Source organism: Pygocentrus nattereri, chromosome 12 (genome assembly GCF_015220715.1).
Source record: "Pygocentrus nattereri isolate fPygNat1 chromosome 12, fPygNat1.pri, whole genome shotgun sequence".
NCBI classification, from domain to species: Eukaryota; Metazoa; Chordata; class Actinopteri; order Characiformes; family Serrasalmidae; genus Pygocentrus; species Pygocentrus nattereri.
Window position 1 is genome coordinate 19,347,066 of NC_051222.1, and position 16,555 is coordinate 19,363,620.

General features: G+C 38.3%; 1 protein-coding gene across 3 annotated transcripts in view; it reads right to left on the minus strand.

Moving 5' to 3' along the window:
• LOC108434663 (vang-like protein 1) overlaps positions 1–16,555 on the minus strand; it is an 80,652-nt gene that overhangs the window by 42,419 nt on the left and 21,678 nt on the right. For all 3 annotated transcript variants that reach the window (XM_017709980.2, XM_037543206.1, XM_017709981.2), the window contains exon 3: positions 2,847–2,976. In XM_017709980.2, coding sequence (XP_017565469.1) covers positions 2,847–2,976 — 130 coding nt within the window. The remainder of the gene's footprint in view (positions 1–2,846; positions 2,977–16,555) is intronic.

Consider the following 16,555-nt stretch of genomic DNA (forward strand, 5'->3'; position numbering starts at 1 on the left):
TTAGTTTTTCTTCCACACCTTAAAAGTTCAGTCTTAAACACGGATTAAATTTCTGCTTTTCAAGATGCAGGTAAACTTCTTACGATCCAAATAATCTCAAACATGTACAGCAATGTTGAGGTCTGGACTGGGGTGGTCAGCCTATTCAGGGAACACCAGATTTGCAAATGTTCTTCTTTTTGTCCGTTTTCTTTCTCAGTCACAGCCTCTTGACAGCTACACATCCTTCCAGACAGTGTTGCGCTGTCTTCTCACAGTGGAAGGATGGACAGAAACACTTGTGGATTTTTTCAGCAAGAATGGAGCTTGATTTTCTCCTCTCTCTTTAATCAAATGGATTATGTCCTCAGAAACATGTCCAGAATATTAATAACTTGCATTTAATAGCTGTTTTGACTGGAAATTAAATTTAAAAAGAAGGGTTGTTTCTGACCTCGGCACTTCTGACTTCATACAGTACTGTATCAAGCAGAACATGCTGAAAATATCTGCATCCTCCACCACTCAACAAGAGTGAATGTGTCATTCACAGCACTTTCTTTACAGTAAGCTTTGCTGGGGTCAGAGACACTTCTGCTCTGTCATTTACACTATTAGAGGCACAACACAGAATAAAGATGACATTTGTACCAATCGACATTGGGCTGATTTCAGCAGAAAATCCTGGATCGAATATCATAAAAAAAGAATGAATCTGATCCACTCTGTAACAGATCTAGCCTGAAAAGACAAGGTTTGTATTAAGCAGTGCTAGCTCTATCTAATAAGCTGCTTAGAGCCCTGCTGCCACCTTCATGGCTCCTTAACAACTTCTGAGTTAATACTGTTCCACCATGTTGTCCAAGATGCTCGAGTAAGGTGAAGGAAAAAAAAACGGGTTAATCATGCCTCAAAAAGATAAAATACTTAGAATATGATTATTCCAATGTTAGATATTTAGGCCGTGATTAAGTTTAAATTCTCAGGCTGTGATTAATCCAGGTTTAGACACTCAGGCCGTGATTAATCCAGCTTTAGACACTCAGGCCGTGATTAATCCAGCTTTAGACACTCAGGCCGTGATTAATCCAGCTTTAGACACTCAGGCCGTGATTAATCCAGCTTTAGACACTCAGGCCGTGATTAATCCAGCTTTAGACACTCAGGCCGTGATTAATCCAGCTTTAGACACTCAGGCCGTGATTAATCCAGCTTTAGACACTCAGGCCGTGATTAATCCAGCTTTAGACACTCAGGCCGTGATTAATCCAGCTTTAGACACTCAGGCCGTGATTAATCCAGCTTTAGACACTCAGGCCGTGATTAATCCAGCTTTAGACACTCAGACCGTGATTAATCCAGATTTAGACACTCAGGCCGTGATTAATCCAGATTTAGACACTCAGGCCATGATTAATCCAGCTTTAGACACTCAGACCGTGATTAATCCAGATTTAGACACTCAGGCCGTGATTAATCCAGCTTTAGACACTCAGGCCGTGATTAATCCAGATTTAGACACTCAGGCCGTGATTAATCCAGATTTAGATATTTAAACTGTTATTAATCCAGGTTTAGATACTCAGACTGTGATTATTCCAAGCTTAGATATTTAAACTGTTATTAATCCAGGTTTAGATTCTCAGACTGTGATTATTCCAAGTTTAGATGGGCAGTAAAAAAAGCAGCACTCTTACAGCTGTCATACTCCATACTCAAGGTTTCAATATCGGTGTTAGTATCAGAAAAGATAAAGTGGCACTGTCTCTGATACAGAATGTATACTTGGATAATACACTTATAGTCCAAAAGATGATTAGCATTCACAGAGGCAAACAACATACAGTGACAAAAATAACTCAGCAAAAAGTTCAGCAAGAGCGAAAAGACATTAATATTACAGAAGCCCCGTGCCTGTCGCCAACTTCAGCACAAACTTGAACTCTCAAGCAGAGACTTGACTGGTGAGCGTCCACAGCAGCCAAGTAGGTCAGAGAGAGATAGATAGAGAGAGAGAGAGAGAGAGAGAGAGAGAGAGAGAGAGAGAGAGAGATGTGATGACTGTGATGTCATCACCACTATCTTCCCGGAATGCTCCACGATAATTATATAAGCAAAGCAGACCCAAAAAAGCGAAACAAAACACGGTTGACTTAACTCTTAGGCTGCTGTACGTGTTCCACCTATTCTGGTGTAGACTGACCACCCCAGAGTCCAGACCTCCAAACATCACTTAATATGTTCAGGCATTACGTGGATCATGAGAAGCAGAAAATGTAGCAAACTTCTAAGACTGAATTTTGGAGGTGCGGACAAAAATTCCTGCAAAATTCTTTAAAAAAAAGGGTGAAAAAGGGTAAAGGGTGGACACAATAAATACCGACAAATCTGGTATTATATTCAGTTGTTGAGGCTTCTGTGTAATTTTTTTGTTATGGTTTTTCCCCTGACACTGGAAAACTAAATAACTTATACTTGGCTGTACAAGCATAGCTGTTTTGACTGGAACTTAAATAGATTAAGGGTGGTCCCTGATTCGCACTGTGACGTACATATTTATTATACCTAATTTTGGTTTTAGACAATTACATTTCTAATGTGTTGGTGGTGGTGGTGCTTGGACCCCTAAAGAAGCTTTTATTCATATTCATCATTCAGCTCAGTTCAGTTAGTCCTGACAATTCAATTTGTCATTATACATACATATAAGTGTACAAGTGTACCAAGAGGCTCGTACACGAGTGCTAAACTAAAAGTTCACCTAGCTAGTTCCATTTTGGTGCAGTAAATAGCCACCATATTACAGTGTGTAACATATAGCTGGAGTATTATACGATAAGGTAGAGACCCAAAGTCATGTATCTCACCTGCATCTCGTCTCCACGAATCGACTGGTCTCCTAGCAAGGGCTCTGCAGGTGGAGCGTTGATGGTGACAGATTTCTCTGAGCGGCTGCTGTCCTTGCTGCGGGACTTGTGTCGGTCCCGACTGCGCTCTCTGAAATTCACAGAAACAATCACAATCTTTTAATAACAAGATGTACAAAACATTATAAACACAAATTCCAACAAATAAAAAAAGTGAAAGATGTACTAATTGTGGACTGTGCAAAAGTTATGACACATTTTATATTTTTTTGTATTTTCTCCATGATTTTAACCCAGAAAATAAACAGAAATTGTGCACTAACATTTGCAGACAAGTGCCATATTGAAGTTCTCTGTAGCGTGTGTGTTAACCTATTTTTGCTTTTCACTTAGAACATCAACAAAGCCTGTAATTTAGCCAGGGGTGTTCAAACTTGTACAAACAACTGTGTATTTGTGAAAAAAAAGAATCTTCATTTAACTCAGGAACAGTTACGTTTATATTTTGTTACTACTTCTTTTTCGTATTCTTTATGATATGATGGTGACAGCATTTCTAGTGTCTTTCGACTCATCACATCACTTAATTCGGAGCTTTATCATTTTACTTTATGGGGCAAAATCAAACCTGATCCACTGTGTTTGGATCCGTAGCCTGTTTGGCTTACTTGGCTGACTTAACGTTAAGCTATGCGAGCAGGCTACAGACCCAGACAGTACCACACACCACAGATCAGGTCAGATTATGACTAACTGGTGTTCTACTAAAACAGGTGTCTATGATAAAAAACTAATATTCCTGCCAGAAAAAAAAACAGCTTAGTGTTTGTTGGCATGACTGAAAGCGGAAATTAAACCTGTTCTATGGTGTTTGGGACTGTGGTGTTTTGGCTGAGCTGCCTCTGATTTTTTGCCTCTTTTTATCAGCACTTTACCTTCACTCAGGCCCTCTAAAATAAAAATGGGTGGAAAGATTTTATTTGGCTGACGTGGAACAGAAAGTTGACTTTATAATTTTGAAATGTCAGCATAATTTTTAAATATTTTAAAAATATTATTTTTGAGTACTGTAGTACATCTTACTTCTATTAAACCACCCAATCCTGTTAGCAAGGAATCAACTGAAAGCAAGTCATATTATACACTACATCAGCAATGTTAGTATGGATGTCAGTAAGAGTGCTGCTTTGTGTTGCTTTCTGTCTCCTAGGTCTGTGATGATGTTGCACAAAAAGACCAACATCAGCTTACCCCAATAAATGCATTAATTTACCACAATAAATGCATTAATTTACAATAAATGCATCTTTAACCAACAAATAACAAATATTTGCTCTGAAATATTTGCTTGGCAGCTAATGAGCAGCACAGCAACTGTTGAATGCGTCTTAATGGCTGATCTAATGCTGCGTCCCAAACTACACACTTCTGTACATTACCTGCTACACTAATTGAGTGCATTTCTAATGCTATATGCACTACTTTACACACTATTTAGTTTGCTAATATGTGGTTTGGGACAGGGTGCTAGTAATGCACCGGGAAATGGCAACCATTTAAATTTTAGCTTTCGTTATTTATCACTACAGCAACAAATCAAATAAAATCAAGGCAACACACTCAAATATATCAGTTAATACTTTTTGTGGAACCATTATCTTTGGCTACAAAATGTTAACCATATTTACACACAGCCTGATAATCTGTTAATAATCCGACTGCTAGCTCTAAGTGGTACTCCAAGCATAGTTTTGGATCTGATTACACATGTAAACCGAGATTTTCAACAGATTGTTGAGAAGAGTGCACATATAACTGGACTGATCTCAATGAGATTTGTGATAAAAAATCTTTGCATGTAAACACAGGCAGTGTGGATGAAGCTGCTAGGGGAGGAAATTGCACTGTACTCGAATGTTTGCCATTGTAAAAGGGGACTGTGCGGATAGTGAAAAGAGCTGAGGCAGCGGTTAAAGTTGTCTACTTCTTAATGGACTTGTTTTTTATTTCCGTCCCACAGATAAATTCTTTTTGTTTTCCTTTCACACACAATACAATATAATTCAGCTGAAAATGAGGAGAATGCAAACTACGCTGTGAGCAAAAGCCGCTCTAATCCTTGAGGGGTTGATGTTTCGTCTACTTGGTTATTTATTTATTTGCACACTGCATCACACAAACACACAACACAAGTACACACAGGGAGCAGCTGTTCACACCAGATAAACAAGAAAAGCAAGAGGGACCACTCAGCTTCTTGCCCCTCTGTAATCACACTTGTAACCCCTTGGTAGAAAGGCCAGTATTTAATCCCATCATTTTAGTGACCTCATGACAGACAGACAGCAAGTAGTCCACTGGAGTAGTCTAAGGTCCACCTTCTCTTTTAACCCTGTCCATTCTCCCACTGGCGTGCCATTAGCCCCCTCCTCCTTTCTTCTTTGCAGCTCAAACCTCCTCTTAAGCCACATCTACTCTCACCACATATGAACTACATAAACAGGGCTGAGCTCATACCTGACCTCAGCTCTTTGGCTCCAGCAGAGTTTAATCCACCACCACCTAGGCCTGCTCTGTAACCTCCCACCATATGTTCACTCAGACATGATCAGCCGCTATCACTGGCTAATCCCTAAGCCTGTAGTCTGTGTTACTGCTGCCCACTAATTTAGGCCTCATCCAGACTTAATCTGGACACTTCCAAAAATATTTTTTATACTTCATTGAAAAATTTTATGATGTTATACGTTCTCATGTTAAACAACCATGAGATGTCTATATACTTCACAAGACAGCGGTGAAATTAAGTTTTTTGTCACTGGTTCATATTTTTTAGGCCCAAAAAACCCCAAAAACAAACAAACAAACAACAAAAAAAAACTATCCTGCAGCCAGCTAAAGGAAACCGCACACTGAAGGGTCTCTGCCACTGAACAGCAGAGAGCACAAAAAGCAACAACAGGACTCAGGAAGCGCTGCAGGAAGGCACCGATAAACAAGAAGCTCAAGTTCATTTTACACTCTACTCATACACTTTTAATGTAATGATATTTTAAATAATTTAGTCAATTTATCACATTTGGTAACAACTCACTCTTCCCAAAGCCAGTGTTTTCCAGGTATGAGGTAAAATACAAATGTCACTAGGCTAAGGTCAGCTGAAGTGAAAACAACCATAATATTTTTTTGAATATCTTACAAATATAAATGACAAAATATGCACATTTGACTGATATTCCCATCCATAATAGTATCTTTTCTAATACTTGAAAATCATTCTAAACATGAGATGAAAAGGTTTCTAGGGCAAGATAAGAGACCAACACCTTATTTAAACGACCTTTGATAAGGATTCTACAGCTGTCATGTACAATTAACTCAAGAGTATTCACTGTACACTACCAAAGTGACAGCAGAGCCCATCTGTCTTGTGCCATGTTCGGAGAAAGCATTTACTGGCACAAGACTCTCTTTCATCTTGCCTCAAATCCAAAAAAGAAAAGAAAATCATGTGAAATCTATTAAAAAGAAAAATGCTAATTTTACTTCTCTGGTTTTAAGCATAAGTGCTTCTGCATAATGCAACGTGACAGCTAGATGACAGTGGACTGTCCCTTGTTTTAGACCAGAGGGTTTTTAGGGGGAGCCATAACGTAGCCTAATATTTTGATGTGTTGACTCGTAGTTTCCCCATCATGATAGTTTAGGTCAGACGTTGGCTCTTGTAACTTGTAATCTAGTGACATATGACCACATAAAATGTAAACCTCCTGTAAATGGAGGGTGTAAATGGAGCTTGGTTCAAGCAGATGTTCAACAAAGCGTTCCACGCGTCAGTAAATATGGAAATCCCCACAGCAAGGAAATAAATTCTGGCCCTTAATATAAATCCTAAAAAAAGAGAAAGAAAATCACAAATGGCAGCTTGAGGATATCCTGGAGTTTTGACAAACACAAAGCTTTTCAAAGAGGTCATGTGACCCTCAGCCATGTGAAGGGAACCTTTGTAAATGTTGTGGTTTCCATCACCTGCTTCCTTGCACTGCAGACACATTATTTGGACAATTACTGGATCCAGTTAAGGTACACAAAAGTGTATGGACTTGGAGAAGTGGCTGTTTGGTCTAGGTTGTCAATGAAAGATAGAACTAGTTTAAATCTCATGTACAGTGCCCTCCATAAATATGGGCATCCCTGATTATCATGAGCTGTAAAAAATATTCCTATTTACTTTTTAATATTTTGATCTTTCATTCAAAATACTAGCAAAGATCTACCCTTTACTTAAGGCATAATGATTAAAAGAAAAAAAAATCTAGTCATGAAATAAAAATTTTTCTTAAATATGTATGTAACAACTGCTGGTTAGGAACACTTAAATGGTCAGCTATGATTTCCTGATTTGCTGGTAAATATTTATGAGATGAAACACAGGCTAAATTCCCTCGGTCATCCATCACTATGAGAATGTGCAGAGAAAACAGTTCATCTCAGAGCTGTTATCTTTGCAAAGGGACGCTGCACAAAGTATTAAATGAAGAAACAAGAGGGAAAGTGCAACGCCGAGGATCGATGATGAGGAGGATGCAGACGCGAAGAGAATCGAGATTTATTAGGGGCAAATCCAGATTCAGGGTCAGAACGGTCCAGGGACAGACAGCCAACACGGATAGATCATGGAACAGACATGATGAAAGAAACACAGACTAAACACACAACGGAAGTCAGAAGAACAAACACCAATCGATGCAATTCACTACAAAGAATACACTACAAGACCAGCAACAACACAGGGCTTAAATACAGAGACAATGAGGGTTAATAAGACACAGGTGCTAAACAGGTGGTACAATTAAGGGCAGGGTCAGGAAACAAGGGGGCAGGACCCGGAAAAAACGAAACAAAAAGCAAAAACAAAAGCACATGGAGGACTGGGAGGGGCCAATCGTGACACAAAGTCATACCGTTATTTTGTCCTTCCCTAATACATCGCGTAGGCCAATGTTTCCCAACGTTGGTCTTGGATATTTTGGTATGTACATTTTGGTGTTTGGTATTCAGGCGCAAACTTGCCTGATCCAGTTAATCATCTTAGCAAGCCATTCCCGAGTGGGTGTCTTAAGCCCTATTGAAGCTGGATTAGTTTTACTTGGGGAGGTGCTGTAATTTGAGTGATTACTGATGAGATCACAGATTTTAACCTAGTATAGATCTGCCATGTATGCAGTTATTACAAGTCTGCTAAGCAATAATTCTGGAGAAAGGTACCTTGTACAATTCATTAAACTCTAAGCTCCTTCAATTATTGCAGTCATCTTCAAATCTACCTCACGGTAATGTAATAACAAATCCTCTGTTTTTGGTGACTGGGAGACGAGGCTAACCTCTGTAATAAAGCTCTTGGCACAGTTGCACAGTTCCTTTATCCTCAAGTTCAAAACATTTTGGTAATGGGCTAATTAGAGGGGAATGGAATGAAATAACTGGTATCTCATGCAGGGCAGAGGGATTTCATTTCAGGAGCGAACCCATTTTGCAATCCTAATGGTATTCTAGCTGGTATGAACTGGAAGTTTATTTTGTTGTTTGTTTGGATCCATCAAATCCTGTATTAAACGGTGAATTGAATGTCCAGCTATGATGTTTTGATCCGGGCCATCTGGGGTCATTTGGGAGAAATTACAGCCAGTTTATCCCATATGAATTGGCCAGTCAACTCCTCTCCAAATTACATCAGTGGACCTCCTCTGGTAAAACTAGTTCAGCTTGAACAGGACAGGGAAAACACTAAAATGTGCACTACTTGGGTGCTCCAGGATCACCACTGTACGCTATGCATTTTCGCAAAAGACCCCACTGACCTAAAATGTAATAAAAGCAATTTATATTAGTTCCTCAGTGAAGATATTTTCTTAAGTCAGATTGACAGAACTTCTAAACGTCTTCTGAATGTCTGATTTACCCTCCATGTGCCACATCGTCTTGCCTCCTGTGTTTGCAAACAGTTAACATAAATGATGTAAAGCACGGGATATTTTAGTTCCATCTAGAAAATCTTGGAGGGAAACACCAGCTCCCGTCTCTCATGTTTAGAATATTCAGTGCCTGGGCTTTTACTCTGTGATTCTAGAGGACCTGCTCATGACTTTAAATTAGGCTAGCAAAGTAATGTGGCGACGCCGAGGCTTTAAAAACCGAAGCTGAGCTATAAATAAATGATGTGTGCTGGAGAAATATCACTCTAGTTTTTTTTTTTTAACAGTGTATGACCATTACTATGATCATTCATTTGCAGACTCCTAGCTGGGGGAATGACTGTGACTCACTTTCCAGCTGCAAAATCACAGATTACACAATGCATTAGAGCGGAAACTGAATTATGCACAATAAGAATGAGATTAGATAGATATTGGTGTAATTAGTGAAACAGAACCAGAGGATACAGCACAGGGAGCCCAGAATGAGAGATTATCTTGGGCCAGTACAAGGCTTTGTGTTCACTACTTCAGTTGCAGTTATTAATGGAATAACAATTTTAATATAGTAATGAAAAAATAAACATTTATATCAGTGTATTATAACTACTTTTTTCCTAAACATTGAACAGCTGGATCCATCATTAGCGTTCGGAAATCTTATTAGCTTGGGTGGGGTATATGCTCTGTACACACTCACCAAGTGATTGATGATGTGGTGAAAATATAATATCATAACAGTTACATAACAAAAATAATTTTATTTCATATATTGTTCTGCACTAACTCCAATTAAACAGGCCTAATTATATTGTCTTTATGATAAGACTTGCAGCTATTTAGTGTACTTAAAGTATGGATGATGTCCACAATGTGCTCAGAAAAGCACAGTATTTATCAGAATTATAATAAAATATCATCATATTACCCAACTCCACACTGTCAAAAAAAAAAAAAAAAAAGGTTTGTCAGTTCAACCTTAAAATTAAAATGTGGTAATAAGCAATTAAACTAGTTTTATTCAACTTAAACAAATAATTTGAATGAACCAACATTTTATTCAAAGTATTCATTTGAGTTGAATAAAACTATTTAACTCGCTTGGTGCCACATAAAATAAGATAAGTAAATAAATAAAATAAGTTTCCACTTGTTACAGTGTTGCTTTAGCTTTCGGGCGGTCTTAAAATTTAGTGTTAACTGAATTTCAAACAGCTAGTTAATGGAACACGAATCTGTGTTTAACCCCGTTTACTTATTATTTGAAGCTCAAATAACTCAATTTTGAGGTAGCCTGGACATTTTTTAAAATAATAGATTTAAAATCGAAAATCTAATTTTACAGTGCATCTCAGAATCTAAAATCGAAATGAACATAAAAAATATGTACAAGGTCACAACTCTAGTGGTTGTTAACATTAAACAAATAATTATAGTTACTGGTCCTGGGAAGGACTATATAAAGGACTATATAAGGGACTATATAAAGCAATACTTCTTTAGTTATGTGCTGCGCCTACAAGGCTAATATAGTAACAGGATAAGGGAGCTTAAAGCCAGCCATTGGCATGACGCTAACTGCCTGCTGCTGTTAAATATGTTCAAATATACTTGTTTATGTGGTTACTGGCACTTTATGATACACTGCTACAAAAATCCACAAAAGTAGTTAACATACTGAAAGCACTTAGTGAAGCCTGATTTTCTGTCCATACTTCTGTCCATTTTAATAGATGACCGTCTATCACACTGTGTCAGAAACTACATTAGCAAGTCTGCTTGAGATCACTCAACCACTCTGAGACTTGAGATGAGCGTGTGAGAATTGATGCGTGCAGTTTGCATGATGCCAATGAGGGCAAATAATTAGGGTAAATAAACGTCCATTACTTCTTAGCTGCATTAGCCTTGTAGCTCTGGTACTAGCAGAATTAAAGAAGTGCACTTCAGACACTACAGATGTCTTGGCTGATCGACTACACTTGGGCTAAGTGGAACATTGTGCAATCTTTGATTTTTGACTTTAATGTCTGAGATCAGTCACAGTTGTCTGTCTTATCAGCCTAAGACCAGATGTAGTCAGCTATGTCTCGTTACACACTCAACAAGACTCCTTGCTGAGAACCAAGCCAGCAGTCTATTTAATAGCAAAAGTAGCAGACAAACAGGCACTTAAACAAGGCTGCCTCATTTTGTATTCTGCAGGAGAGTGAGCTTCGTTTGATTAATGGTAGCTGACTTCCAGCATCGCTTCCAAATGCAGGTATTTGGGTGAAGAGCATGTGATTCCTGAGGGGCTCTGACTTCCTGCCAGTCTTTTACAGAGTTTGAGCCAACGTTCTGAGGGCTTCCAGCTCTCGAAGCTCCGCCAAACGCCAATCCATTACCCAGTGAGGGAGTGAATGAATGTGCATGTCTCTGTGTCTGGTCTTGCTTCAGCTGAGTTGTAGTTAGTCTTCATGCCAGCTAAAGCTTCTTTGCAAGACCACTGTCCACTGAAAACTGCTATTAGCGGCTAATTTATGCTGAAATGCGCTAACAGCTCTTGAGGCATGTTCTGGTCTGCTGCTCAAAAATGAATGAGGAGCCCATTTCGACCCCACTATGAGTCTCACGGTCAAAGAAAAAGGTTGTGGTCCTGCAGAGTTAAGTGCTTCTTATTGCCTCTTTCACTACCTGCACGCATTGAAACATAGCAAACACCTGGAAAAGGCCTACAAAAGGCCTGAGAGTTGAGCTGTACTATAAAAGGCTGTCATGATTAATCAAATAAACTTGATTACTCAGGTAAAAGGTATTTGATTTATTTAATCTTACTGATAAATGGTCAGTATTAAGCTTTCGGTTTGCATGATGAAAATGTACATTTTTGTATTGTCCTTTTGGTCTTTTTGTTATAGTAAAAAGGTTGTATGCAAAAGTTTGAACAACCCCAGTCAAATCACCTGTTTTGTTGTTTAAAGTGAAAATAAGTTAACACGTCCTTAACAGAAAGACGTTCTGCACATTTTAATACACAATTATGGTTTATTTGCTGAATTTAACATCTTGGAAAAATAGTTTATTTTTCCCAATAGGTTACACTTAGAAAATCAATGGAAACTGTGCACTAGTATTAGTAGGGAAATGCCATATTTGGATTTGTTTGCTATAGAGCATGTGTTCACCTTTTTACTTAGAAAATCAATAAACCATGTAGTTTGACTAAGGGTGTTCAAACCTCTGCGTTCGACTGCACCGTATTTTTGTATATATTTTTAAAAGTTTATATATTTTTAAAAAGCATTTTAGAATCTTTGAAAGGCTATACATGGTTTGTTATAGACAATTTTTATTGTCTGGCCTTTTAAAAATTAATTTGATTAATCATCAAAACTCTCAGAACATTACATAATTACTAGTATGATAATAGCAACAGCCTCAAGTTTAACATTAAGGGCATGTTTACATTAGTAGCTTGGTTCTAGAACAAAGCTGGAAATGGCTCAAAATCATACAGATAAAACTCAAACCTGACTGACTGATACTGTCAGAGTTTGTGACAGTAAATGTAATATGTGACAGTTACTGGGACAATAACCACTGAACTTTCTGAATCATGGGATTTAACCCTCACATTTGATGCGTGGTGCATTTCAACCCCAGAGGGTTAATTGTGTATTTTAATTTAATATTTTATTTACGTCTTGTGATATTATTAGGCAAGAATACGCAAGAAGCCAGCATCAGAAAGTTGTCTGTTGAACAACTGTTGAAAGAAGGTCTGTAGAGAAGAAAAGACCTGCCAAGCATGAACACACCCTAATGAAGATAATAGAAAGAAGGAAATCAATAGGTTTTTAATAGGAAAAGATTTAGGAGTTATAAATCATCACTTTTGTCATTAATTCCAGTTTTGTATGGCAAAGCACCCCCTCCCCCATCCGAATAAATCCTGACTAACCTGAACCCGCCCTATCAATTCCAGAGAGCAGCATGCTGCTGACATTATGACATAAAAATGAAATGGGAAAATTCAATAAAGTGGGTAAGTTTGATATTCAGGTCAGGTCAACTGTTTCCTTCTCCTTTCTTCTGTGAAGGCGAGGGGGTGGAGGAGAAAGGCTGCAGTACATATGACAAACTATCATGAAAGTACTATAACATGACAAGCAATTACAAAGCAATTACAGGTAGTAGAGCAGAATGTAGAAGTGTAAAACATGGACACACACACACACACACACACACACACACACACACACACACACACACACACACACACACACACACACACATAATCCCATATAGTCTAGCAGTCCCTCACTAAAAGTCAGCTAACCTTTACAAAAGAGGCTGGAGGACACATCAGAGCCTAATCCAGAGTTGAAAGGGAGAACATATTTGGGGGAACTTTTAAGCCCCCCTTGCCAGTGAAGGATTAGTGCTTTTGGCATGAGGATGTTTAATTCATTCAGTTCCCTGTGTAAATCAAGTGTGGTACCATATAATTAGAATTAGGCAAATCAAAAGGCCCAATTTTCCACGTGAATGAGTGGTTATATGGGACCTAGAACACAATAAGTTGTGAAGAGTCTGGACGTGCATGGGGCTACATATCCATAGAGGCAGTACAGATTCTGTCACAGACAATGATAGTTAAAAAATGTTCTACTGCTTTTTAATACAAGATTTTTGCAAAATAACAAAAAAGTTGTGCAAAGAATTATTGCTTCAAATACGAGTTTTAATACTGGAAATTTCTTCCACTCAAAAAGTTCCAGCACAAAAGGTGTGTTGGAACCACTGTTGCTATATAGCAACTACTAATGAATGCAATTATAAAGGTATTGTGAAAAACTGTTGTTAGATATAACCAGAGAGGCGCTCACAAGTGAACCCAAACAAATGGGGTGCAATGGATCTTTTGTGAAAAACCATAGTTTGTAAATGCATAATTATTTTTATAGAGGAAATTATATTAATGTCCTGCACTTTTCTGAACACAGAGCAGTAAGAAATATTTTAACACTGCTGTCGTGTTTTTACGAACCTTATTTATGGGGCTTTCTGACAGTGCCTCATTTATGTTCATGGCCAATCAGCGCTCAGTAGCAATAATGCTGCCATTCTACTGCCCAAAACCTGTTTGCCGTAGACAAATGCAAATACACGGGTGGGTATTCTTTTTTTCCCCAAATTTAAAGAAATGCCAGCATAAATAGAATTTTTTGTTTTTAGCTGTTTCACCCCTTTTTATTGAGGACTCTCTTACAGACACCCTCTGGTGTTTTGCAGTCATGTTCATGATATAACAGGTGAAAATATGAAATCACCAGGCTCCCTTTAAACTGGCTGCCTAAATACACTGTGCATGCTTTAAGGGGGTTGCAAGACGATGCTATCTCCTCAGTTAAAAATAAAAAAAGACAAAAATTATGCCTTTTCAATCCGCTCTTGATTTATAAAATCAAAATAAAATTTACAAAATAATTTTAAAGTCCAAAATTGAATGTCTGTAGAACGACACATGTACTCGTTAGTGTAAATGAGTGCACCTTAACATTTTAGCTGATTTTAAAAGAAGATAGCTGCATAATATTAGTTACCTTGGACAGATAAGAGTTGTGCGGCGGTGAATTTTTTTTTTTCTCACATCAGTGCTTACAGTGCTTCTGTAGAGCCGTAAGTAAAGCATGTTTCATAGCTTTGATCCATGCTCTTCATCTGTCTCTTTCAACAACAGCCTCTACAGCACACTGAGAGCAGGAATCAAATCCAATGCTAATGCATCTGAGCTCACCTGTCGAGTTTTATGTCTTTTGATTGGCTTACTGACCTGTAGAAGAATGACCTCTAAAACCAGACATACACTGATTTTAGAAATCTTGTTCTTGGTGACTCACACTGTATGGCTGAATAGACCATCGTGCGCACTCAAAGCCTATGATTTAAAGAGGATATGCACGTGATATCACAGTTGGTGGGAGTCAGTGCTGTTAGCACTCAGAGTGAATGATGCGAAAACACAGAAAATACTAAACTGGGAACGATCCAGGTCCACTGGATTCAAAACCTTTCTACTCTTCTACTTCTAGGATAGGCCACATGTACAGAAGACAGTTTAGAGAAGGAATAAGTGGTGCGTCACTGTTCTTCTTCACTCTGGATATAACTGCACACATCAATGCTGCTGCATGCGAACATGGCCCAAGTCCTGCCATGTTGTTCTGGTACGCTGTGGTCCCCATATGTAGTGGGACACAATGTCGCCAGTAGTGTGAGACCACGAGTAGGAAAGAAGCTTTGGCTTCCCCTTCAAGAGATGTCGTATGCACATCCAGGTAAGTTGAAGTGCTCTCATTTATTAAGTGTTGATTGCCCAGAAATAAAGATATTTACATGTTGGAGGTTTTAAAACAAATCTGGCTCATAAGATGATTCCATTAATGTCTCAATTAATATCAAAGAGCCAATAGTGCTCACAGCCTAAACATCAGCCTGTTGCACCTAAATATGTCTGGAGACAATAAGGCAAGGCAAGGCAAGGCAAGGCAAGTTTATTTATATAGCACCTTTCATACACAACGGTCATTCAAAGTGCTTTACAAATGAAAAAATACAGAAAAATGTAATTAATGTAAATAAAATAAAATTTATGTAAATTAAAAAATGTAAAAAACATAATTAAAACAATAGATTTAAAAGAAGTTAATCAAATAAGGCCAAACAGACTACACACTAAGGCTCCCTTGAGCCTACTCTTTCAACTCCCCCAGGTAACCCCTGTGGTCTGGCTTTATAAGCCCCATCCTAATCGAGACTAAAACACACCAATACAGATTACAGAGGTAACGATATACTCTATAGGTTTTACTCTGCAGTGGGGGCAGGGTGACACCATGGAAAGGTAAGTGTGCACATTTATTCATGTCTTGCAATGCCTCCCTCTTACGAGGTGTAATGTCGTAAACAGTCCCGGCCACTGACATCAACACACATTTACACCGGGCTGCCAGTGCTGTCCTTGTCTACTCTGCAGCTATCCAGGGTTTCAAGAGGGCTTCATTCATTCTCTGATTGTGTTTTACCCACACAAATATGTAAATGACTGTATAAATGCAAATGCACGTTTGGTGTTCACTGTTCATTTGTAAGTCCCAGACTTACATTGTCATTGTTGCTGTTATAAAGCCAAAAACAAATAAGTAAATAAATGAGGAACCGTCTTAAACTCCAATGTTAGTCTCTTCTTTTCTAAAATACAAGTCAGCACATCAGAGCATGTCCACTGGACAACTAAATGATGTAAATTTCCATCTTAAAATTTATAGTGATGATAATCAATTAAAACTGACTCAGTGATCATGTCAATGCAAAGCGCACTCCAATATATGCCTGAAGCCCCCTAAGTAGACGCTTGCATCAGCCATGACAGCGCTGGCTGAAAACAATGGCTGGTTGTTGGTACAGATCAGACAATGTTAGCCACATATCAGTGGCGTCATATACACTGCTTGCAATATCCATGGCTAAGCACTGAATGTAGTATACATAATGCAGCAATTCATTAGACTTCGACCACACTGAACGCAATTTGCATGCCAAATATGGAGCATGACTGTAAAGCACAGAAAAGAAAGAAAAGAAACATCTGTAATCATCAAATTCATCTCATGATGAATGGTGAAAAAAACTAGATAAAATTACACAAAATTAAAACTGGACACTTCTGCACAGTTTTGTAGGATTTTA